Source organism: Pelobates fuscus, chromosome 10, assembly GCF_036172605.1.
Source record: "Pelobates fuscus isolate aPelFus1 chromosome 10, aPelFus1.pri, whole genome shotgun sequence".
Lineage (NCBI taxonomy): Eukaryota > Metazoa > Chordata > Amphibia > Anura > Pelobatidae > Pelobates > Pelobates fuscus.
Window position 1 is genome coordinate 144,282,326 of NC_086326.1, and position 25,077 is coordinate 144,307,402.

General features: G+C 44.1%; 1 protein-coding gene and 1 pseudogene across 4 annotated transcripts in view; one reads left to right on the forward strand and one right to left on the reverse strand.

Annotated features, from left to right (window-relative positions):
• Positions 1-25,077, forward strand: part of LOC134575179 (oocyte zinc finger protein XlCOF7.1-like) — a 115,070-nt gene that overhangs the window by 25,456 nt on the left and 64,537 nt on the right. For 2 of the 4 annotated variants that reach the window (XM_063434407.1, XM_063434408.1), the window contains exon 4: positions 20,599-20,722. In XM_063434407.1, coding sequence (XP_063290477.1) covers positions 20,599-20,722 — 124 coding nt within the window. Of the gene's footprint in view, positions 1-11,387; positions 11,454-19,826; positions 20,068-20,331; positions 20,521-20,598; positions 20,723-25,077 lie in introns of those variants that run through there. The other 2 variants (XM_063434409.1, XM_063434410.1) reach the window with 2 other exon arrangements.
• Positions 17,560-19,596, reverse strand: LOC134575518 (nucleosome assembly protein 1-like 1; annotated as a pseudogene).

The window sequence follows — 25,077 nt, forward strand, 5'->3', positions numbered from 1 at the left end:
TAGTGAATTTAATTAATCTAATATGAAAAACTACAGGCCAATAAAATAAATAACTACACTTGTATTGAAGGTAACACACCAAAAACTGGACAGAAAATATATATGTGTGTGTATTACAGTCCGAATCAAATCAGTTCCGTCTATCTGTACATTGTGTTAGCAAGATTGCTAGGAAAATTTATAAATTGGAAGGAAAATCTATGTAATAAGAGGTCTTTCACTCACCTGCCATTTAGCTCTTCGGCATAAACTCCTGTGCTGAAGAACTGAGTTACAGGGGGAGCAGGAGACACAGGCGAAAATGCACCCTGCACCCCTCCCCAAACACACACAAAAATAATACATCTTCTTGTGTTTCTCTTAACTCCCTTTTGAACTCCCTTTTTGTTTTCTTATTCCTTCTTTTGATTTTTTTTTTTACCTCGTTTAGTGTGTCTTGTCTCCAATTTTTCTCCTTTGTGTCTCTTTCAACACCCCTTGTGTATCTTTTACTTCATCCCAGCCTGTGTGTCTCTTTTTCCCCTTCTCCAGCCCTGTGTATGTCTTTCACCTCAGCCCCCTTCTGTGTGTCTCTTTGTCTCCCCCAGTCCCTGTGAGTGACTCTTTCATGCCCAGCTCTGCCCCCCACAAACCTTCTGTGTGCCACTTTGTCTCCTTCCTTTCTGTATATCTTTGTCCCCCCAACAAACCTTCTGTGTGTCTTTGTCCCCCCCCCCAACAAACCTTCTGTGTCTTTGTCTCCCCGCAGTCCCTCTGTGTGCCTCTCTCTTCCCCAGGCCTCTGTGTCTTCTTCTACCCCTCACTGCTCCTCTGTATCTTCCCCCCCCCCCTCTCCTGCCCGTGTCTCTCTCTCTTCCCCCTCTGTCTCTTTCTCACCCTCCCCCCGCATCTCTCTTTACTCCCTCTGTCTCTTTCTCTCTCTCTTTCTCCCTGTGTCTCTCTACTCACTCTGTCTCTTTCTCCCCCTGTGTGTCTCTTTCTCCCCCCTTCCCCTATGTCTCTCTCTCCCTGTCTCTTTCTTTCTCCCCCCGCTGTCTCCTTCTCCCTCTGAGTCATTCTCCCACCTTTCCATGTGTCTCCCTTGTGTCTTTCTCTTCCCCCTCTGTAACGGAACTCCCTGTACTCCGACAGAGCACCTTTCGTTGATGGACGCTTCCTAGCCTGCGTCGAGGACCACAAGCGCCGCACTGGACACTGCAGACTCCACAACCGCCGTAGCTTAACTGGAGTCTCACCGTCTTCTGTCCACCCTGGATCAGCTTCTAGTCCTCCAGGACCGTTTAGGGAAGACCTCTCCTCCAGGAGAGGGTATCAGGAACAAGCTCTTAAAAGAGCTAAGTGATTAAAGCTCAGGGGAGTATGCAGAGCATAGCAATCCCAAGTGTGAGACTAACTTAATTATCACAGGCAGAAAATATACAGTTTTTACACATACACTGTAACTTTAAAACCACACATCCAATCTTCACATATTATTTATCAGCATCCTTTAAATATAAACATACTCAAAAATCATAAAAATCCGACCAGTAGATAAAAAGTTAGACGGAAGTCCATTGTGACCGACCGCAAGCACATTTTCATGCCCAAAACAGTTCCATGGATTTGGGCTGTGCGGTCGTTCTATTTTACACTTCGAATGGGACTTAGTCTTCAGCCGCAGTGTCGAAATGGAGAAGAAGGTACGGGTCAGCGGTGTTCGTTTAAATGTGTAGCCGTTTTCAGTTCCATGGATTTGGCTACACATACTGCTGGCCTCGTTCGAATTAACAAAGATGGCCGCCGCCACGTGTTCGTTTGCACGAACGGCTGCCACCCAGCAGTCGGCAATTTACCTACAGCAAGCTCCCGGCCTGGGAGCTAAATTGCCTGCACACTTCCACTTCTGGGTGGTCTGCCTATGTGGTACTTGGTTCAGTAAGCCCCATTTACTGAACCAAGTGTAAAGAAGTCATGAATAAAGTACTTTAACCAAGTCTGGGGACACAGGCTTAAAGGGGCAGTGTCCCAAACAAGTCTGGGGACACAGGCTTAAAGGGGCATTGTCCCAATTTTCCCCATGTCCCAAAAATGTGCTTAAAGGGCCAGCACCAGTCCAATGAAAGTCCATAAGCCCCAATAATGTTCTTAAAGGGTCACACATCCCCGGGCCATCTCCAGGACCAAGTGGCGAACTTCGTCACACCCTCTTTCTCCCACATTCCCCATTTGTCTTTCTCACCCTGCTCCTGCGTCTCACTCTTCCCCCTATGTCTCTTTCTCCCCACTTTCCATGTGTCTCTCTCCTTCTCTGTCTCTTTTACTCCCTCCCCCTGTGTCTCACTCTTCCTCCTCTGGTTCTTTCTCCCCCTTCCCCCTCTATTCTCCCCTTCACCACCCCTTGAGGCTGACCTTGTCTGGAGCTTTGGGAGAATGACAAGGACAGCAATGTTGTGTTGTCTCGGTCTCTCTATCATGCTCTCTCTCAGTTCCCACAATTCCCAGCATGGACACATCATAGAGCAGGGGTAGGCAACCTTCGGCTCTACAGATGTTTTGGACTACATCTCCCATAATGCTTTTACAGCCATATTGCTGGCAAAGCATCAAGGGAGATGTAGTCCACAACATCTGTAGAGCCGAAGGTTGCCTACCCCTGTCATAGAGTAATCACTACTCTATTATGTGGCTGTGCTGGGAATTGTGGTAACCATGAGGGAGCATGATAGTCAGGTCTGCTCCCTCCTTCAGTCCTCCCATGCTGACAGCTGCACTGTTGTCAGTATTAGTGAGTGTGCTGTCGGACCAGCTAGGCGGCCACCCGGCCCAGCGGCACCACCAACTATCGGACGTGGCTGGCCCCTCTGTGTGTGATACCAGACCGGCCACCCGGCGGCACCTACATGCAGCTGCGATGTTACTGAAACTGAATTAGTGCGCTGCGCAGCCCCCAGCTACCGGACCTAGGGTGTAATTTTCGGCAGATTTGACACTTTTTTCGCCTGAAATGGGAAAGGACCATTTTCGGCTAGAAATTTCTGTGCATCCTTACAGAATTCTCAATGGAAATAATATTTCTCAAAGCACAGAAAACACCCCGAGGGAGACCAAAAGGACAGAGGGCACTGCAAGCTATTTTCAAAGGATATAATGCATCACAAAACTTTCCTTGTTAACTTTTCATTATCTTGCTATAAAATGCTGATTTTCTACCTCAAGATATATATTTCAGAATGTTCATTCCATAATTTGTTGGCACTATATAAATAATAAACTCCTTCCCAGGAGAGGTGATTGTTAAAACTTTTGTTCTTGCTGTTTATTTCATAACTAGAGACTCCTGCTTTGAGCTCACTATATCTCATTTGCATTAAAAAAGGTAATCGATTAGAAATACCTCAAGATCACTTTCTCATTTCTATAAAGAAAGGTAATGGATTAGAAATGGAGACCCTTCAATGTACTACCGATCAACGAAAGGGCAGGGTACCAGAATCTAAAATGGCAGACCGGGCAATGTGTGTCATCATTACGCGCCCATGACGTGTCCACGTTCTGTTTGTCTGAGTTTTTGATCTATGTGGGCTGTGTGCTCGTTACATGCACAGAGGGCAGTAATAAAGCACGGCTCACACTTTATACTGGATTTTAAAATCAATTTGGAGAATTTATATACGTCTTACAAATCTATGAAAAATTTGAAATTCTACACACACACACACACAGCTGTATAACATTGAATCAAATCCAACATTAAACATGAACTGATAATATGAATGTACTGGTAGTGTGGGTATTGAAAATGCCAAGATATACGAGTTAGCTATGACTGACCAACACAATGACTCTCCTATCAGCTGCCAGCAGTGCTATATTGTGTTCAACCATTGGTTTAGAAATTCTCTCAAATAAAAGAGAAACTCCCTGAAATAACAATAAAATAAAATTGTGTTGGCTTTTAGCACCTTACAGGGTCAGTATAAGCGCCATACCTATATTCATACAAGCGTATTAAATCAAGAAATGCACTAAGCGCCCCTTCCCACCCGCTACCTACCCCCTCTTCCTTTCCCCTCCTGAAACGCTCACTATCTCGAGCGAACCCAAGAGATAGAAACAAGCCAACCTGAAGACCAAGGAGAATACTCCCCAAACCAGGAAAGCAGACGCCACAGAGGCCATAACCCGCACCAGATAAATAACTGGAAAACACATACCTCCAATCACACATAACTTAAACATACTCCAAGACAATACCCGTACGTTTAATAACACAACCACATACGAAAACTATACTTAAACACGAAAATAACATCAATCTTACTGCAACACAGCAAAATGAAAACCTACGATAGGGGATAGACCAACCCATAAGAAAGTAAGGACCATTCCCTGTAATACGTGGGAACAGGTGCCCCCCTCTCGGACTACCTTGATACTCCAATGCGAAATAAGGGATAATCAATACAATGCCACAATGTGTTACATGCTACCTATATAACCTTGATGTGTCAACTATGGAGGTTTTCTAGCTCCACCTTTTAAATCCCTGTTATTGTGGTTGCATAGTGTATGCGAAGGGGTCTGCAAGTCTCCTAATTACTGTCATACCCACAGACCTGCGTGTCTAATCATTGCACTGATGATTGATACCTTCATACTTCAGACACCTAAGAGACCTGCGAGTCTCGAACTTCCGTAAAGAATTGGTACTATATGACAAAAACAATAAAAATTATATTTACAAAAAAGAAATGCACTAAGCACCATAGCTACTACAGTACACTGTAGTGGATAAGGTGTCAGAAGTGTCCTGGTGCCCTCCTATGGTAGGTAGTCAAACCATTTGCAGATGGCCTGACAGTTTATCCGGGGTCCGTTAGGTAACTGTCACCTCCCCCAAGAGACCCAAAGCTTTTCCGCACCATGCTAGCTCAGTAGTGCTGGGCTTAACCTATTGGCTGGGGGTATTCAGCTAACCCTCTGATTCTATGAACCAGCCATGCACTTTACTATGGTGTGCTAATGGAAGCTCCATGCAGGAGCTTCCAGTTCTTTTAGAGACTTTGCCCAGTGGATCCCGGGGTAGCTGTGACATTGTTTGCAAATGGTTTGACTACTTACACTGGGAGAGAGCCAGGACCGGGGCTCGAGTCCTGCAGGAACGCATGGGAACGGCGCTCCTGCACTTTTTCCAAAGCAAGAACGCCGTTCCCGTTACCAGTCTTGCAGGACCTGCCCTGCTACCTGCACACAGGGACCATCACACGCTGTGTTCCCTCTCCAGCTCTAACTCTCGCGAGACCCGATCCGCACAGGCAAGTCTCGCAAGAGTTAGAGCTGGAGAGGGAACACAGCGTGTGATGGTCCCTGTGTGCAGCGGCTGGCTCCCTCCACCGGACCACCAGGCGATCTCCCCCCTCCATGACAAGGTAAGAAGCAGGGAGGGGGAAAAAAAATAAAAACACATAAAGTTAAAAAAAAATTAAATGCTTCACCCCCCTATCATCCAGCACACACACATCATAAAGCACACACACACACACACACACACACATCATCCAGCACACACACACACACATCATCCAACACACACATCTCCCAGCACACACACAGGGCCGGTGCAAGGATTCTTGCCGCCCTAGGCAAGAATACATTTGGACGCCCCCCTTATGAACGCAGCTACATTCCCTCAAAGGCTTATTCACTAAACTCTGAATTACACTAAAGAGACATTTAGGGAAAGAGGCACACTGAGTAGATATTAAAGGGAAACTATAGTGCCAGGAAAATAAACTTGTTATCCTGGCACTATAGCTTCCCCCTCCATCAAGCGCATCTCCCCTTGTGGTGCAGCAGGGGTTAAAACACCTCCTGTCACTTACCTGGGTCCAGCAGTCTTTTGTGCTGGCTTGGTTCCTCATTGGCCACGCTTGCAGTGGTATTTCCGTGACTGGACGTCCCCGTGCATAGCCACTAGAGGAGTTAACCCTGAACGGTAATTATTGAAGTTTCTTAAAAATTGCAATAATTACCTTTGCAGTGTCACTTACACAATTTCACTAATACACACTCTCTCACTGGCATACACACTTACACATTCTAACTAACTTACACACTCTAACACATACACATTCTCACTTACCTACACAGTGCCACTTGCACACTCTCACTAACACACACAGTGTCACCTACATACTCTCACCTGTACACACTCTCACTGGCATACACATTGTCAGTTACACACTCTAACACCACTCAGTGTCACTTGTACACTCTCCCTAACACATACTCACTAACAGTGTCACTTGCACGTTCTCACTAACACACACACCCAAAGTCACTTGCACACTCTCCCTAACACACACACACACACACACACATAGTCACTTGCACACTCTCCTTAACACACACACACAGTCACTTGCACACTCTCCTTAACACACACACACACACACACACACAGAATCACTTGCACACTCTCCTTAACACACACACACACAGAATCACTTGCACACTCTCCTTAACACACACACACACAGAATCACTTGCACACTCTCCTTAACACACACACACAGAATCACTTGCACACTCTCCTTAACACACACAGAGTCACTTGCACACTCTCCTTAACACACACAGAGTCACTTGCACACTCTCCTTAACACACACACACAGAGTCACTTGCACACTCTCCTTAACACACACACACACAGAATCACTTGCACACTCTCCTTAACACACACACACAGAATCACTTGCACACTCTCCTTAACACACACACACACAGAATCACTTGCACACTCTCCTTAACACACACACACAGAATCACTTGCACACTCTCCTTAACACACACACACAGAATCACTTGCACACTCTCCTTAACACACACAGAGTCACTTGCACACTCTCCTTAACACACACAGAGTCACTTGCACACTCTCCTTAAAACACGCACACACACACAGAGTCACTTGCACACTCTCCTTAACACACACACAGAGTCACTTGCACACTCTCCTTAACACACACACAGAATCACTTGCACACTCTCCTTAACACACACACACACAGAATCACTTGCACACTCTCCTTAACACACACACACAGAATCACTTGCACACTCTCCTTAACACACACAGAGTCACTTGCACACTCTCCTTAACACACACAGTCACTTGCACACTCTCCTTAAAACACGCACACACACACAGAGTCACTTGCACACTCTCCTTAACACACACACTCTCCTTAACACACACACAGAGTCACTTGCACACTCTCCTTAACACACACACACAGAATCACTTGCACACTCTCCTTAACACACACAGAGTCACTTGCACACTCTCCTTAACACACACAGTCACTTGCACACTCTCCTTAAAACACGCACACACACACAGAGTCACTTGCACACTCTCCTTAACACACACACTCTCCTTAACACACACACAGAGTCACTTGCACACTCTCCTTAACACACACACAGAGTCACTTGCACACTCTCCTTAACACACACACAGTCACTTGCACACTCTCCTTAACACACACACACAGTCACTTGCACACTCTCCTTAACACACACACAGTCACTTGCACACTCTCCTTAACACACACACAGTCACTTGCACACTCTCCTTAACACACACACAGAGTCACTTGCACACTCTCCTTAACACACACACAGAGTCACTTGCACACTCTCCTTAACACACACACAGTCACTTGCACACTCTCCTTAACACACACACACAGTCACTTGCACACTCTCCTTAACACACACACAGTCACTTGCACACTCTCCCTAACACACACACAGTCACTTGCACACTCTCCTTAACACACAATGTAACTTACACACTCTTTAACACACATACTGTCACTCAAACACAAACTTTACATAAAGTCACACTTTATTTACACACACAAACAAACCAATTTACACACTCCCCCATTTACAAACATGCACACAATAATAAATCCCCCTTAACCATGCCATACCTGGGTACTGTGAAGAGAAGAGGTCCAGGCTGCAGGATCCAGGATGTTGCTCTTTCTCCTGGGGGAGCAGGAGAGCTATGCACTGTGAGCGCAGCCTGCTTCCTGCTCCCTTCACAGTGCTTCCGGTGTTCACAGGCTCCCCCTGCCTGCAGGAAGCACAGTGCTCTGCTCGGGGGATGGGGTTACAGCAAATCCCACTGCCCGAGAAGGTAATCGGCTGCAGAGGGAGCCCAGCAGGTGAGTGGCTGCGCTGGGGGGTGGCTAAGGAGCCGCTCACCCAGCACAGCATTCCCAGACAGCTACAGCAGGGCAGCCCACCGGGAAACCTCTCGGTTTGCGCCCCCTAGAGGCCGGCGCCCCAGGCGAATGCCTTATTCGCCTTAATGGTAGCGCCGGCCCTGCACACACACACACTTCATCCAGCACACACACTGCATGCATTATACACACTCTGCACTCACTACAAACACACTACATTCACTATAGACTACATTCACTACAAACACACTACATACACTGCATTTATTATACACACTGCACTCACTACAAGCTACATTCATTATACACACTCTGCACTGACTACAAACACACTGCATTCATTATACACACTCTGCACTGACTACAAACACACTACATTCATTATACACACTCTGAACTCACTACAAACACACTACATTCATTATACACACTCTGCACTCACTACAAACACACTCTGAACTCACGACAAACTACATTCATTATACACACTCTGCACTGACTACAAACACACTACATTCATTATACACACTCTGCACTCACTACATTCACTATACACACACTGCACTCACTACAAACACTACATTCATTATACACACTCTGCACTCACTACAAACACTAAATTCATTATACACACTCTGCACTCACTACAAACATTAAATTCATTATACACATTCTGCAATCACTACAAAACACTACATTTATTATACAGACTGCATTCTCTACAAACACACTACATTCATTATACACACTCTGCACTCACTACATTCATTATACACACCCTGCACTGCACTATATGCATAGGAGTGTAATTTTTTTTAAGGGGGAGGGGGGGAGAATCATGGGTGAGTTCCCACACTTTTTTCTCCAGGACTTGACCCCTGGCCAGGACACTCTTGGCACAATAAATAGTATAGTGCAAAATAATAAATATCCCACTGTGAATTGTCCCTCTCAATGCCACAGCAAAGAGTAGTTCAATGCGCTTCTAGCTTCTGTGTCACTAAACAGGAAATTAAACACATGCTGGGGCCAGAGAGCGCGGATAGGCTATTCCACAGATTTGCAAATATACGTAAGGTACACTAACGTAAGGTACACTAATGGGTGGTGAAATGTAAAAGCTCAACACTCCTTAACCCACACCTATACAAAAACACATACACTAGGTCGAGCTGTATGATACTTTCCTCCTTCTCAATAATATAGCAGTTCTGTGAAAATGAAAAGAGTAAAATAATAGTGCAGATAAAACTATTGGAAAGTGATGTGATCAAATAAATTGAACACACTAACATATGTAGAGCCATAGAACTACTTGACTCTAGTGTATGGCGCTTAGGGATCCTTAGGGGGAGATATTGCAAACTGACAAGGTGTTAGAAATGGAACATATTGTTTTTCATAGATGTTTCTTTAAGCAATAACCTCAGTGCATAATATGTTCACGCCATTTTGTCCCAGACGAATTACAATAACAATAATGCATAAACAAGCTTCAAGGCTATGCTACGACTCTTTCAGTACGCAATATACTGTGGTAACCCCAAGTTAATGGAACTTCCCCAAATCCGGGAATCTCCCACGACTGTGCACTTACGTCTTAGTATAAACAACAGATAAGCTATTCAGACTTTAAGATGCCATCTTGAACTAAGTCAGGAAAATTTCCATGACGTATACACCCTTTAGTTATGGCCTTGTATCTTTGCCAAATTAAGGGAGGTCCTAAATTGATTTAAAGTAGACAAGTTACTTTTTCATATATGAACTATGGTGACTCTAAAATGACGACACTTAAGGTATAAATAGGTGTACTTTTAAATGTTAAGACTCAGAGGAGAGACTTGGAGACAGACGCTGCTCCATCTTAAAATGACTGAGAGGCTGACATGATGACATGTTCAGAAGGGTATGTTGACCTATTAATGATATTTGCAAGCATTTAATTTCATCTTATAAACTCTGCTATAATGGATTTTATATTTATATTTTTATATAATAAATATATAAAAGACAAAACTATTGCTTCCAAGACAATCCTTATTTTATATTGTATTCTCAATTATTTATATATGTTAAATAGAGGATCTCTTACTAACTATATAACATTATGACTAAGATATCTGTATGGTTAGCCCTGCTAAGTTCTATGCTTTAAGACGTTATAGAGGTAAATAAGGGAACCAGCCGCGGTTACAGTTTGGAGCTGAGAAGAGCTTTGGTCTATGTCAGTCCCTTCTTGATATTGATAATATAGCAGGGGATGGTGCTACGACCTCATTTTCAGCATAACTTTATTTGATCAATAATCACAAATATATTTTGTTAGATGTGGCACACACTCGTAATGGATTCACTGGGGTGAAGACAGAAAGAAATGCTCTTTAATAAACAAGGATCGTATTTTTCTTCTTCATATTTCGTTGCTTTATTGATTTAAATTTCATAATTAGACAAATATACCAGGTGTAAATAGCCATGCGCACCTTATACTATTCTACTCACAACTGCCAAAAATAATCTGAAATGAATTGCAAAATGTATATCCAAAAAATGGTTTGCAAGTAGTAGCTGTGGCAAAATAATTGGTCAAAATGTAGATTTTCTTCTCCTTATTCAGATTTTGCCTTATTTTTTGGTAAACTGGTCCTGTTGGTCAAACACAAAAATAAAGTATGAAAAGAAAGTGATAGATTCCCTAAATAGTCTGTAATGAGGGGGAGAGGGGGATGGTTTAAAAAGATGTAGAAATCTCTGTATGAAGTAGATCTCTGTTTATTTGGTGTTTAATTTGAGATAATATGTTATTTCAGAGGGAGCCTGTTACCATGGAGACGGGGGCCTTGTTTACAATGCTGCCATTAACCAGGTCACAGTGCAGCTTGTGATAAACATTATTACTGCCCTCACTATCTCTCTCTCACAGCGATCTCACCAAGGCCGAGCGATGTGTTTGTAAATACAACCTTCCCACCAACAACATGGCGGCCGCGTTACTCTATCGGCGACACTTCCGGTTTCCAGACAGAGCCCGAAGCCATGTCGGTACAGTCCCCCTGACTTCCTATCACACGCAGTAACACAACGCGCGCGGGGAACCCAAAACTATATCATAGTGAACTGTGCCCGAAACAAAAATGGCGGCCGCGGCCTAACGCGTCATCACCTGGCGCGCAGCACAGCTTCCGGTTTGCGGGCGCCGTGTGAGAGCGGTGAGTTACTGTGTGTTTGTGTTTGTGTTTGATAAAGCCGGTGTGTGGGAGGGGGGCTGCCCTGGGGGGAGGGGGAGCAGTGTGGGCAGTAAATGGGGGGGCTGTGACTGCTGAGCTCACCCCCTCTCTGAGCAAGGGGGGCACAATAGGGTCCATTAGAGGGACCTTAAGGGGGGCTCCTGGGTGGGCTATTTACACCCAATGGGAAAATTAAAGGAGCTCACCGACTGGGCGTATCGGCAGCGAATAACGTCTTATTAATTCATTACCGTCACGTCCCGATACGCCGATTCTGTTTATTGAATTTTAATTTTTATTTATTGAATTTAAATTTTTCCAGAAATTCTATCTCTGAGCGATGGTTCTTTACACGACACGTTCTGAATGAAAGCTGCGATTCTGGCGACATGGAACAATAGGTTGTACTTGTACGCACTCCGTCTACTGACGCGTCTTAAGGTTTATTCGCTAAACTCTAAATGTTGGTAAATTACACCCGACTAGAAGAATGGAGGGGAAATGCGTAGCCACGGCGTGACTATAGCAGAGTTGAAGGATTTATCTTTCCCCAAGTTCAGCTATTTTAGCTTCAATTTAGAAATGTGTAAATATTTCGCTATAATAGCACATTTAGTGAATAAAGCCGATATTATAAATTATAGGTACCAATAGCTAAATTTGGAAAGTAGCCATGTTGGAGAATTTATCATATTAAATGGTTACTTCAACCATTGTAAGCACTAAAGCCAGGGATTTTTACGGGGTAGGGGATTTTGATGAAACACTGGCTGTAAAGCATATAATGTGAGGAGTAACCTGGTCCTGTTCTGAAACATTTTGCCCTCGTACCTGGGTCCTGCTGGATTCATTATCGTCTTTATTTTTACCACTTTCAGCCAGTTAAAGGACCACTATAGTGCCATGAAAACATACTCGTTTTCCTGGCACTATAGTGCCTTGAGGGTGCCCCCACCCTCAGGGACCCCCTCCCGCCGGGCTCTGGAGAGAGGAAGGGGTTAAAATCTTACCTTTCTCCAGTGCAGGGCGGGGAGATTTCCTCCTTCACTCCTCCTTCCTCGCGACGCCATCTGCTGAATGCGCATGCGCGGCAGGAGCCGCGCGCGCATTCAGCCGGTCTCATAGGAAAGCATTTACAAGGCTTTCCTATGGACACTGGCGTCTTCTCACTGTGATTTTCACAGTGAGAAGCACGCAAGCGCCTCTAGCGGCTGTCAATGAGACAGCCACTAGAGGCTCTGGAGGCTGGATTAACCCTCAGTATAAACATAGCAGTTTCTCTGAAACTGCTATGTTTATAAAAAAAAGAGGGTTAAACCTAGCTGGACCAGGCACCCAGACCACTTCATTAAGCTGAAGTGGTCTGGGTGCCTATAGTGGTCCATTAAACCAGACCTGTCACTTTCAGGAGACTTTACATATTTTTCAAAGTCCCTCGAAAATGACAGACCTGGGTGCAGGGGAAGGCAAGTTTTACTTATCTTAAAGGAACGTGATGGGCAGTATAACAATATAATCAAAATGGGCACACTCTTACCGTAGGGGATTAAACCATTTTCACACGGTTTAACCCCAAAGTTAACCTCCAGTGCCGATCATTTTCCCCCCCAGGCTGCATCTGGCTTCTGATTCTCATTTTCGAGACGTGTGGAGTGATACCAGTCAGGGGCACTTCTGATTGGCTTAGAGCAGTCAGCTGACGTTCTAAAACAATCAGTAGTTCCCCATTGATTTTAAAAAAAAAGGCAAGTTTCTTAAAATGGGAAACTAGTAGTTGGCTTAGAAAATAAGCTGACTGCTCTATGCCAATCAGAGGTGGCACTCCGCGATTCCTGAAACAGAAAATCAGAAACCGCATGCAGCCTGGGTGAGAAGCTGATCGGCATTGGAGGTAAACGTTGGGCTTACGGTTTGACCCCTCAAGGCAAGAGTGCGTCCGGATACCTACTGGCACCACACCAACTTAATTTAGATTAAGTTGTTCTGGTAACCAGAGTGTTCTTTTAAGCTGTCCCCTGCGGCCACTGTAATCTTTGTCTGCGGTTGCCAGGTGCCATATCAGTGCTGTAATTCGAACTTTGTGCTAGAGTGCAACACTGAAATCTATGACGGATCCTGCGAAACTACGGGAACCTCCATAGATTGATGCCTGAATCCCACAGCTGTCACTTGTGAAGGCTGCTAGGATTGGACAAAAGTTGGCGGCAGAGCTCCACCTTTTGTCAACTTTTGTATACCTCAGTCTTGTCCGTAAGACAAAGTAGTGGATTGCGTTGGAATTTCAGTGTTTCATAAAGAATATATAGTTATGCACGATAAAGGTGTGTGTGTGTATGTATGTGTATATGTGTATATACACTGCTCAAAAAATAAAGGGAACACTTAACCCCTTAAGGACCAAACTTCTGGAATAAAAGGGAATCATGACGTGTCACACACGTCATGTGTCCTTAAGGGGTTAAACAACACAATGTAACTCCAAGTCAATCACACTTCTGTGAAATCAAACTGTCCACTTAGGAAGCAACACTGAGTGACAATCAATTTCACATGCTGTTGTGCAAATGGGATAGACAACAGGTGGAAATTATAGGCAATTAGCAAGACACCCCCAATAAAGGAGTGGTTTTGCTGGTGGTGATCACAGACCACTTCTCAGTTTCTATGCTTCCTGGCTGATGTTTTGGTACATCAGGAGACGTGGAGGAGGCCGTTGGAGGGCAACAATCCAGCAGCAGGACCGCTACCTCCGCCTTTGTGCAATGAGGAACAGGAGGAGCACTGCCAGTGCCCTGCAAAATGACCTCCAGAAGGCCACAAATGTGCATGTGTCTGCTCAGAGGGTCAGAAACCGACTCCATGAGGGTGGTATGAGGGCCCGACGTCCACAGATGGTTGTGCTTACAGCCCAAAACCGTGCAGGACGTTTGGCATTTGCCAGAGAACACCAAGATTGGCAAATTCACCACTGGTGCCCTGTGCTCTTCACAGATGAAAGCCGATACACTGAGCACATGTGACAGACGTGACAGAGTCTGGAGACGCCAGCATTACCGGTTTGGCAGTTGGGTCAGTTATGGTGTGGGGTGGCATTTCTTTGGGGGGCCGCACAGCCACCATGTGCTCGCCAGAGGTAGCTTGACTGCCATTAGGTGCCGAGATGAGATCCTCAGACCCCTTGTGAGACCATATGCTGGTGCGGTTGGCCCTGGGTTCCTCCTAATGCAAGACAATGCTAGACCTCATGGGGCTGGAGTGTGTCAGCAGTTCCTGCAGACGAAGGCATTGATGCTATGGACTGACCCGCCTGTTCCCCAGACCTGAATCAGGGGGAACACAGTTCATTAGGTGTCTGGAGTTGAGAGGACTCACAAAATATCTCAATGCATATGCCTCTGCTGTGGAAAACGAGAGAACTAGATCTCTCTAGTGTGAAAAGCTAAGCCTGGTTCTCTAGCTGGCAACCAGTTGTTACCTTCCTCACATATGGATATATACTATTTAAACAGTAGGGATCCTTTTTTTTTTTTTAGAGAAAGTACTAAGTTATCCAGGTCGATGTCATTGCATGGCGACATCGACCTGGATGTTTTTCTGAAGGTCCGCCAGGAGCGCCTTCAGGACCGCTGTAGTCACTGGCGAGGCGTCTGCTTTCTGGATGGCCGGTGTCTGCCTTTGCACAGGGGTGAGGTCGACCGCCTCTTCTCCTGAGGAGAAGTCGTCTGACAGCTCCAAATAGTTTTCCAGGTCGGCAGCCATCTTGGGCCTGGTGGTCTTGCGTGTCTGCTGTAGGAGATCCGCAATGTTTGGTCCTGACCGCGGTTTGTCCTGCTCTTGTTTTTTTTGGATTTGCGTCCCATTGTACTCCGCCTACAGTCCCTTTTGGGGAACCCAGTACGCGGGTGGTAGCGGTAATTAGGCTGATTTGGGCCTGAAAAAGCCGGAGCTCTCTTGTTGTGCGGCTGTTCAGCTCGGCTGCTAGGCTCCGCCCCCTGTTTTATAATTTTTAAAAAGAATGCTCGTGAAAACCCAAGAATGAGTTAAACAAAATTGCTGATGGAAAACGTAATCAAAATACAAAACAGGAGAAAAAGTTTAGGTTTCTTCACATTATAGGGATCTTATAGTGCCAGGAAAACAAATCTGTTTTCCTGGCACTATAGGCTCCTGGAGTGCCCCCCCTGCCGCGGGGCTGAAGGTGTTAAAACCCCTTCAGCCACTTAATTGAATCCAGCGCCCATGTCCCTCAGCGCAGGGTCAGGCTCTGCCCATGCTTCTCCCTCGCTGAAGTCAGCTGGCGGGGAAGATCTAATGCGCCTGTGCGGCAATGGCCGCGCAAGCATTAGACCTCCTCATAGGAAAGCATTATTCAATGCTTTTCTATGGGACCAATCTGACGCTGGAGGTCCGTGAGGATGTCCATCGTCAGATAACGGACCAAAATTCTGTTACGATTCCGGAAGCCCTCTAGTGGCTCTCTGTTAGCCACAGAGGGCAGACTTAGTGCTGCAGTGTAAACACTGTAGTTCTCTGTGTCACGGTCTTACCTTGGTTGGGGTCCGAAGTGCAGAGATGTATGTGCACCCTTGCAGATAAACATAACCCATGTAAACCAGGTACGAAACTACCTAGGCTGTGAATCTGTGCACGGGGGCTAGACAGGAACAATAACTGGGTACAAGGAAACAGACAAGGGCAAATCCAGAAGAGTAGTCAGGCACGATTCCAAAGGTCAGGACAGGCAGCAAACTGACAATAATGAAGATTCCACAAGCAGTGGTCACAAGTCTAGTCAGTCTTTTGGAACATGAACATGTTCTTTGTAGAGGTAGTATTCCTCACTGTTGGAGTCCCCATCTATTGAATAACATCACTCGATATCAGAGTCCCCAGAGAGGAGTCTCTTTACAGCAAGGGGCTCCATAGTATCAGCTTCTGGTACTGATGGAGAGTCGTCAAGGTCATTGAGGATCCGGGTGCCGGTGGTAAGTACTTTGATTCCAGAAGGCACTTCCTTGGAACCTTTTGCCTTTTGGTACATCGACAGGAGTGGAGTTCGCGGCTTGCAATGCCTTTTCGAACATTTCCAAATCCTTTATGCGGACTTGGTACCATTTGAGGCATAGGTACAACCTGAAAGTAGGTCTTCTTTGAGCATACAGGAAGTTGTGATGGGTACTGGCTTTAACAGGAGTGTCTTCAGGAAAAGGTGCAGACGTTTCTGGAGCAGGAGATGGAGATTTTCTCAGGGAGGCCAAGCACGGACAGGCATGACGGCATCTTTGTAGTTTTACAGGCTGGCATGCAGAGCTTATAGGACAAAGAGTAGTAGTGGGCACTCAGAGCTGAAGGCCTACGTGGGTGAACAGTGCAATGAGAGATGAAATGTCCTCTTTCTCCACAGTAAAAACAGAGGCCATGACTTCTCCTCCGGTCTCTTTCTTCATGCATCACTTTGATTTGGACGAGTCCTATTTCCATAGGCTCCTCGGGGTCAAGATGAACATTGGATAATTATGGAGCCTTCCTAGGAATCGGATCATAACGAGGTGTGGCGTTGGTACTGGGTCTCCCTGTTTCTGGGAACCTGGGATCCTCTGGAATGTTGATCAAGGGGAACACAGTTCATTCGATGCAAAGTCTTAGAGTAAGCATGGGGGAGTTCTTCACACTTGCCACTACAGGAAAGCATCTCCTTGGCTGAGATCATCAGAATTGACAATCTCAGCAAGGAGTGGAGCCAAACACAACCCTAGCCAATCAGCATCTCCTCATAGAGAAGCATTGTATCAATGCATCTCTATGAGAAAAGTTGAGTCTCCATGCAGAGGGTGGAGATACTGACAGTCAGTCACACTGTGCAGCACTACCCCAGGAAGCACCTCTAGTAGCCATCTGTGGAGTGGCCACTGTAGATGTCCTTGGGCATCTCTGAAAAGACCGTGTTTACAGCAGAAAGGGTGCAGAGACTGACTATATATACCAGTACTACATTAAACTGTTCTGGTGACTATAGTGGATTGTCTGCACTATTATGTTTATATGTTTTAATTTGTTTTTGTTTATTTGTTTTGTTTTTTTCTTTACCTCTGAAAATACTAGGTTTTATTCACACCCCAGTGGTAAACAATAACCTTATGTTGACCATCATATTCCTTTGTAGATCGCAGTCACATACTACACAAGCAGACATGAATCAGTGGACATGGTCTGGTTGGAGAGTCAAAGCCAAGTTTAGTTTTCAAAATGTCCCATCTTAAATGTAGTAACTGCATTCCTAGAACAAACTCAACACAGGCATGGCTATTACAAGCAGACAACCGGTTTAAAACTACTGGGTTGAAATAAATAACTTTGGTTTCTTGAGGAAGAGGATTCTCTAAGTACTTGTCTTAGCAGTCCCACAAATTCTTCACATCTGCAGTCTAATAGCTATATGGCAAGACTCCACAAGAACCAAAAAACTATGAAGCAGTGAAGAACATGCTTAAGGATATATACCTGTATTGTATATAGATACCTGGAAGGGAAGTACACTTAATACTAGGTTGAATGATCTAACCATTTAAACATGTTTTTAAATGTTTAATTTTATTTATTTTTTAACAAAAAAAGTTAACTTTTCTACCAAGAAGATACAAAACATAAGGCTGTAAGTAACTAACAGTTGAGTTTAATTTATTACAGTGCAGGTAATAAGGCCACATACACATTGCTTCATTGTTGCTTGCACTCAGCTGGGTTTTGATCTTTGATCTTTCTTGGGCTCATAATCTGGATCATTTTCTTCATCTGCCTCCTCTTCAGCATCCTCATCGTCAGCTTCTTCCCCTTCTTCATCATAATCCTCATCTTCAATAGCTTCACCAGTAAAATACAGTACAGATCAAGGAATTATTGGCTCACGTAAGAAATGTCCAAATTCAGTCTGCAGTGAGAATGGCTTCGGAATCATTATCCAGCTCTCCATTTTCAGGTACTTCGGGTGGGCCGAAGAAGTTGAAGAATGAGTAATTTGGAACAGTTTTTGTAACAGTCCTTACTGTACCACGACCCTTATGCTTTTCTTTCTTCCTTATGGTTTTTAAAGTGACATTCTTTCCCTTCTTCCAGTCAATTTGGCACCCTGTACATCCCATAATTTCTGGGCCATCAAATGAGAAGCGATCCGACTCATCAGGCTCTGACCTCATTTTGTATGTTTTGGTCAGCACTTTATTTGTAAAGAAGTCATTGTACTCAAAGTAAACTCATTGGCTGACCAGCTTCTGAAAACGTTACTTTTATGTCTTTCAAATGTTTCAGAAGTCTCGTCATGTTCCTGAACCATATCACTTAAGAGATCAACATTTTTGAAGACTGTCAGCCAGAACTCTGGGATTCCTTTTGGGTCCTCTTTTTCTTCGTCTTTCTTTTCCTCTTCAAGTTTTGCCTTTTCTTTCATATACTCTGAAATCTCCTCCTCTTCGTCTACTTTCCACTCACATTCTTACTCTGTGGGTTCATATGTGGCATTTATGATATCACTTCTTTTGTCAAAAAGTGGCTGATATAAAGCAGCATACTTCCTCTCCAGTTCATGCACTTCTTCATAGAATTTAGCTTCAATTTGGGCACACTTAACTTGCAAATTTTTAAGAGCATTCACTCGTTTTTTTAAACTACTTTAGGCAAGCTTTCAATGTAGCCAGTTGGTGTACCAACGAGGTCATCTAACCTTTGTTGAAGAGCAGCTAAAATGTGTGGATTCTGCATAATTTGTGCAGTAAATTGCCTAGCTTTACTGTTTGCATCCTCCCCAGATTCTTCTTCTTCTACTTCAACATCTTCCATGTCTTGTTGGTCCAGTTCGGCCTGCTCTTTGTCTGTTTACCATTTTAGGATTTTTCTAAACACCGGGGACACCGAGCAGACAAGAGATCCGCCGGCGCCGCGCAGTGCCAGGAGACAGGAGGGCAAAATGAGAAGGAGCAGAGAGCCCGCCGCTCGCGCTCATATAGAACCAGGCGTAGTCTATATGTTTTAATTTTATGAACAGTTTTAAAGGAACAAACTTGAAAGTATTTCACGAACGCCATAACCACTGAGTTTGCGTACATGGAGTTTGGTATATTTTATCTGGCATGTTTTATACTTTCTACTCCAGGCTAATTCAATGTATTTTATAAGCTTAACATATCTGGCACTTTATAATTAAATGATATTGTTTACATTTGGTAAAAAGCACTTTAAAGACACAGAAGCACCTTATATAGGAATTAATTTTTTATTTTTTTTATTACTAATGGCATTCATATTTTTTGTATTTGTAATCACACATTTTTTTGCACTTGAATAATGGTTAATATTGAAACGCTCCACTAATTCACATACATTTCATTATTTACACTTTACTATGCACATAAGTAATAGATAATACATTGTTCTAATTACAGGATTTCGATAGTCATTTCTTATAGCTTTAAGTACAATATAAACTGGAGCCTGTCAATCAGGTGTCCAGCTGGATTTGGTAACGATGAACAAGGACCGGAATAAGGTGACCGAGAAGATCCTGGATCTCACCATGGAGATCATGTCTCTGCTGACTGGAGAGGTAAGGGATTCTGAGGATGTCAGTGACATTTCTTGTATGACGCTCTGTTTTTTAAGTATTGATAAAAAGATGTTAGTGAAGTGCTTTTAGGCAGAGATGGATTTAATTAGATGACTACTAGAGACAAGGTAATTTTGGTTTTGTAAATAAATTAAAGGAGAGTTTATTGCATGTAGATGTTGCTATTGTATAACATATTTTGGAGAGTGTCCATTATAAAAGATGCTGTTCAACTGAGTAGGTAATTTCTTCTTCATTACATAGGACTATATTGTTTTGAAGAAGAGCCCTGAGCATGTGACAAATGGCTGTAATCCGTGTGTGTCAGCAGTGTTCTCCAAGGCCGAGAGCCTCAGCTTGGTACCCTCCTCAAACTTACCTATACATGAAAAAAACCATGACCAGAAGATCCTGGAACTAACCAATAAGATCATTCAGCTGCTGACTGGAGAGGTGAGACTGCTGGGAATGGGCCATTAGCAATAAAACCAAGGGGTGTGTCTGGATGGTGACTATCATTGTGTGTCTCAGGTTCCTATAAGGTGTGGAGATGTTGCAGTCTTTCTCTCCATGGAGGAGTGGGAATATCTAGAAGACCAAAAGGATAATTCAAAAGACCACGCGGTGCAGATCTACCAGCCCCTCAACTCATTGGGTAAGCGGAAATTTAATGAACATGTATTTATTTATCTGTGGATTTATATAGAGCATTTAAGGAACAGCACCCTGGCCCGTTTTTCTCCTCCTCCTTCCCATTGTAAGTAGTCAAACTATTCTGACCAATCTGCCTTCTGGAGAGTCATATGCTCCTGCTTAGAAGTTTGTTAGCTCTTCTCAGCTAACAGCATTGCAGGTCTAGTTTGTTTGTATAGAAAAAGAGTTGAGCCCTGCCCCACTAGGCTTAGCTAAGGCAGAAGCTTTCGGCTGGCCTGGAGGCTGTAGTGGAGTAAGTTAGCATTGCTTTACAGATCCCAGGTAAGTCAAACTGTTCTAAATATACTTTGACTACTTATATTGGGGTTTGCCAGAGCAGCTTTCTGCAGTGGTTTTGGTTGTTGGAGTGTTCCTTTAGTCAGGGCCTACGCCGTCAGCCTCACTCAGATCTGGGGAGAGTTAATTATAGCAGTGGACAATATTTGGTAAGAAGATGATGAGGTATAAGAGGATGGGTGATCCCTGCCAAAAATACCATGATCAAGGTCTACCCATCTAAGTTTATGTGTGCCATTATTGGATATGAGAGAGTTGCACTGCTTGGTGGTATCTCAAGATGCTAAGAAACCTTATATACCCCTCGTTAGAGTCCCACTGGCAGATATTCTGTTAATGTTCCAAAGGCAAAGTTTATATCCCAAAGAAAAACAGTCAATTGTGTATCAGCACTACTTTCAATTAGAAGTATGTGGATACAACACACAAAAATAAACATATCTCTTAATAAAACAATGCGGCTCTGTGCGGATATTCTCCTAAAATAATAAAATAAACAAATCCAGTTCATAGTGTAAGGAGCGTGCACCAAAATGCGCGTCGGGTTAATTATTTGGTTTGGGCACTTATCACCTTGTCACTTAGGTATGTCTATGTGAACATAGACATGTGTATATATATATATATATATATATAATATATATATATATAATGTTTTCACTATAATACTTTGACTCCTCTACCAACCTGTCATGCTAGATTACCAGGGAGTAAGGCTTTTGTTATTTCTCTATCTCATTACTTCATTTGTATTCTGGTTACCATAAGTGCACCTGATACACTTTTGGTATCTGTTAATGTTTACTAATCTTAGCCATTGGCAGTTCCACTTCAAGCTGTCTATTTTTGGGCAGGTAACTTTGTGATACTAACACACTGACTAATAATATATATATTTTTTTAATATTCTTTATTTTTGTTGTGCACTTGTGATAGCCTTGGTGCGCCACGACAGCGACATCAGGGTACGTTAGAAAAACATTTGCAATACAGGTTGTGGCATATGTTAGTCAGGCACATTTTTAAGTTTTGAGATCGTTATTACAATAGTGTAGATTCTCATTTATGTAACTATGAAGTGAAGTTGTTAAGACATTACTGAGACAACACTTTGAACAGTACTATGAATGTTGTAACAAAATGCTAGTTCATAGATCAAGCTAGTGCGGTGAGACTTTTTAACTGCTGAGTATGTAGCAATATGCTAACAAAAGGTCATGCTAATTTATGATAATCAAACAATAGTAATAATAACATGCTTATAGGAGGTGGATATGTTAGTAGAGAGCTTTGGTACTAGAGATAGGGAAATGGTATGCTGGGCAATTTTTAAATACACAGAAGGGACTAGCTTAATACTGCATTCAGAGTCCCGCACGCGTGGATCACCCTACTCCCATTCTCTCCACTATAGTCACACTGCTTAGCCAAAGTCCAGCTATTCGCTGATGCCCCCTCCGCTGGGTCCAGGTCTCCGTTTGATTGTTTTCCCCATTGCCGCATGCACAGTCCTGGTAGGGGATGGTGTAGTGGCCCCTCTGGAGCCGTGTGACAGGTACCTGAGCTCCTCTCCTTGAGGCTCTCCGAGCGAGTGTGTGGCGGTTGCCGGTCTGCAGCGTTTTGGCTGGGGTCACTGGCGCCGGTGTGTTTACTCTGCTTGTGTTTACTCTGCTTGTGGGGCTGCACTTCGTCGGATAGGGACCAGCTTGGGGGGTACTCCAGCCGTGCGATGTTTTTTCCATGCCTATGCTTCCAAATTTTCTCGAAGTTGCAGGGTTTGGTGCTTGGCGGCCATCTTGGGCGGCCCAGGGCCGGCCTTAGGGGTGTGCGAGCTGTGCGGCCGCACAGGGCGCCATGGAGCAGGGGGCGCCGTGCGGCCGCACAGCCGGCCGGGATTTAAAAAAAAAAAAAATTTAAAAAAAAAAATTTGCAGCGGGGGCGGAGCTTACCGTGCGGCGGGGGCGGAGCTAAAAGCGCCGGAAAACTGCTGCAGGGGAAGCGGGAAGGAGTCCCTGCTTCCCCACCAAACAGTCACCAGGAGCTGCACTGCCTCCACAATGAACTCCACAGGTAACTGTGTGCTTGTCATGTGAGTGTGACTCTCTGCCTGTGTGTATTACTGTCTGTGTGTGTGTGTGCAGGGCCGCCATCAGGGGGTGACAACCATAACGGTTGTCACGGGCCCGGCGGCCCTGGGGGGTCCCGGTCAGCGCTGTGGCCGTGGTATAGCGCGACCGGGCCCCTTTAAAAAATAAAAAAAAAAGCAGCCGCAGCAAGTGCTGCTGGGAGGAAGTGGTCACTTCCTCCCAGCTCACTCCGCGCGGGAGGAGCGCACGCCCAGCCGTGAAGAGGGAGAGCCAGGCAGTGAAGAGGGAGCCAGGCTGACTCCCATCATCCCCAGCCACCCTCCTGCAAAGAAAAGGTAAGAGACAGGAGGGTGGCTGGGAAATGAGCTGTGTGTGTGTGTCTGTATGCATGTATGTGTATGTATGTCTGTCTGTATGTATGTATGTATGTCTGTCTATGTATGTGAGTGATTACTATGCCTATGCCTAAAAATGTCGAGAATAATAAATAAATAAAAATAAGGATAGGACTAAATTGGAATGAAGATAAAAATAAGAAGAAAATTAGTAAACAAAATGTGAAATAAGTAAAAAATAAGTGCTGTACCTATAAGTACTAAAATATTGCTGTAAGGAATAAAGGGGCAGTGATAGAGGTAGATGTAAAGTGGGTAATAGAAAAGAGGAAAGGGTGGGTGAAGATTCAGGTCTGAGATATAAGTAATCCTTTCATGTATGTATGTCTATGTATGTATCTGTATGTATGTGTGTCTATGTATGTCTGTGTGTCTGTCTGTCTGTATGCATGCATGTATGTCTGTCTGTATGCATGCATGTATGTCTGTGTGTATATGTCTGTATGCATGTCTGTATGTATGAATGGCTGTATGCATGTATGTCTATGTATGTATGTGTGTATGTATGTCTATGTATGCCTGTCTGGATGCATGCATGTCTGTGTGTATGTATGTATATATGTGTGTGTATGTCTATGTATGTATGTATGTCTGACTGCATGCATGTATATGTATGTCTGTCTGTATGCATGTATATGTATGTATGTCTGTGTATGTCTGCATGCATGCATGTATGTGTATATATGTATGTCTGTATGTCATTATATATGTATGTCTGTATGTCATTATATATGTATGTCTGTATGTCAGTATGAATGTATGTCTGCATATCATTATGAATGTGTGTATGTGTGTATGGATGTCTGTATATATGCATGTATGTCAGTCTGTATGTATGTCTGTATGCCATTATGAATGTATGTCTGTATGCCATTATGATGTATGTGTGTATGGATGTCAGTGTCTGTATGTCTATCAGTATGTATGAATGTATGTGTGTGTGTATGTATGTTGGTGTCTGTATGTATGTATGTTTTTTTTATGTCCTCATGCATGTGTGTCTGTATGTATGTTAGTATGTGTCTGTCTGTCACTATGTATGTCTCAGTATGTGTGTGTCAGTATGTATGCCTGTATGCATGTGTGTCTGATTCAGTATGTGTGTCTGTTGGTATGTATCTGTGTCCTTTTGTATCAGTGTGTGTGTTTGTGTCTGTGTGTGTATTCCTGTGGGCGGTATTTGGAGGCGGGGCCCAGACCCCGAGCTGAGTTAGGGGCCCCAAAATTTCTGGTGGCGGCCCTGTGTGTGTGTATGACTCTCTGCCTGTGTGTATTACTGTCTGTGTGTGTGTGTATGACTCTCTGCCTGTGTGTATTACTGTCTGTATGTATGACTGTCTGCCTCTGTGTGTCTGTGTGTATGACTGTCTGCCTGTGTGTGTGTATTACTGTCTGTGTGTGTGTGTGTATGACTCTCTGCCTGTGTGTATTACTGTCTGTGTGTATGACTGTCTGCCTCTGTGTGTCTGTGTGTATGACTGTCTGCCTGTGTGTGTGTATTACTGTCTGTGTGTGTGTGTGTATGACTCTCTGCCTGT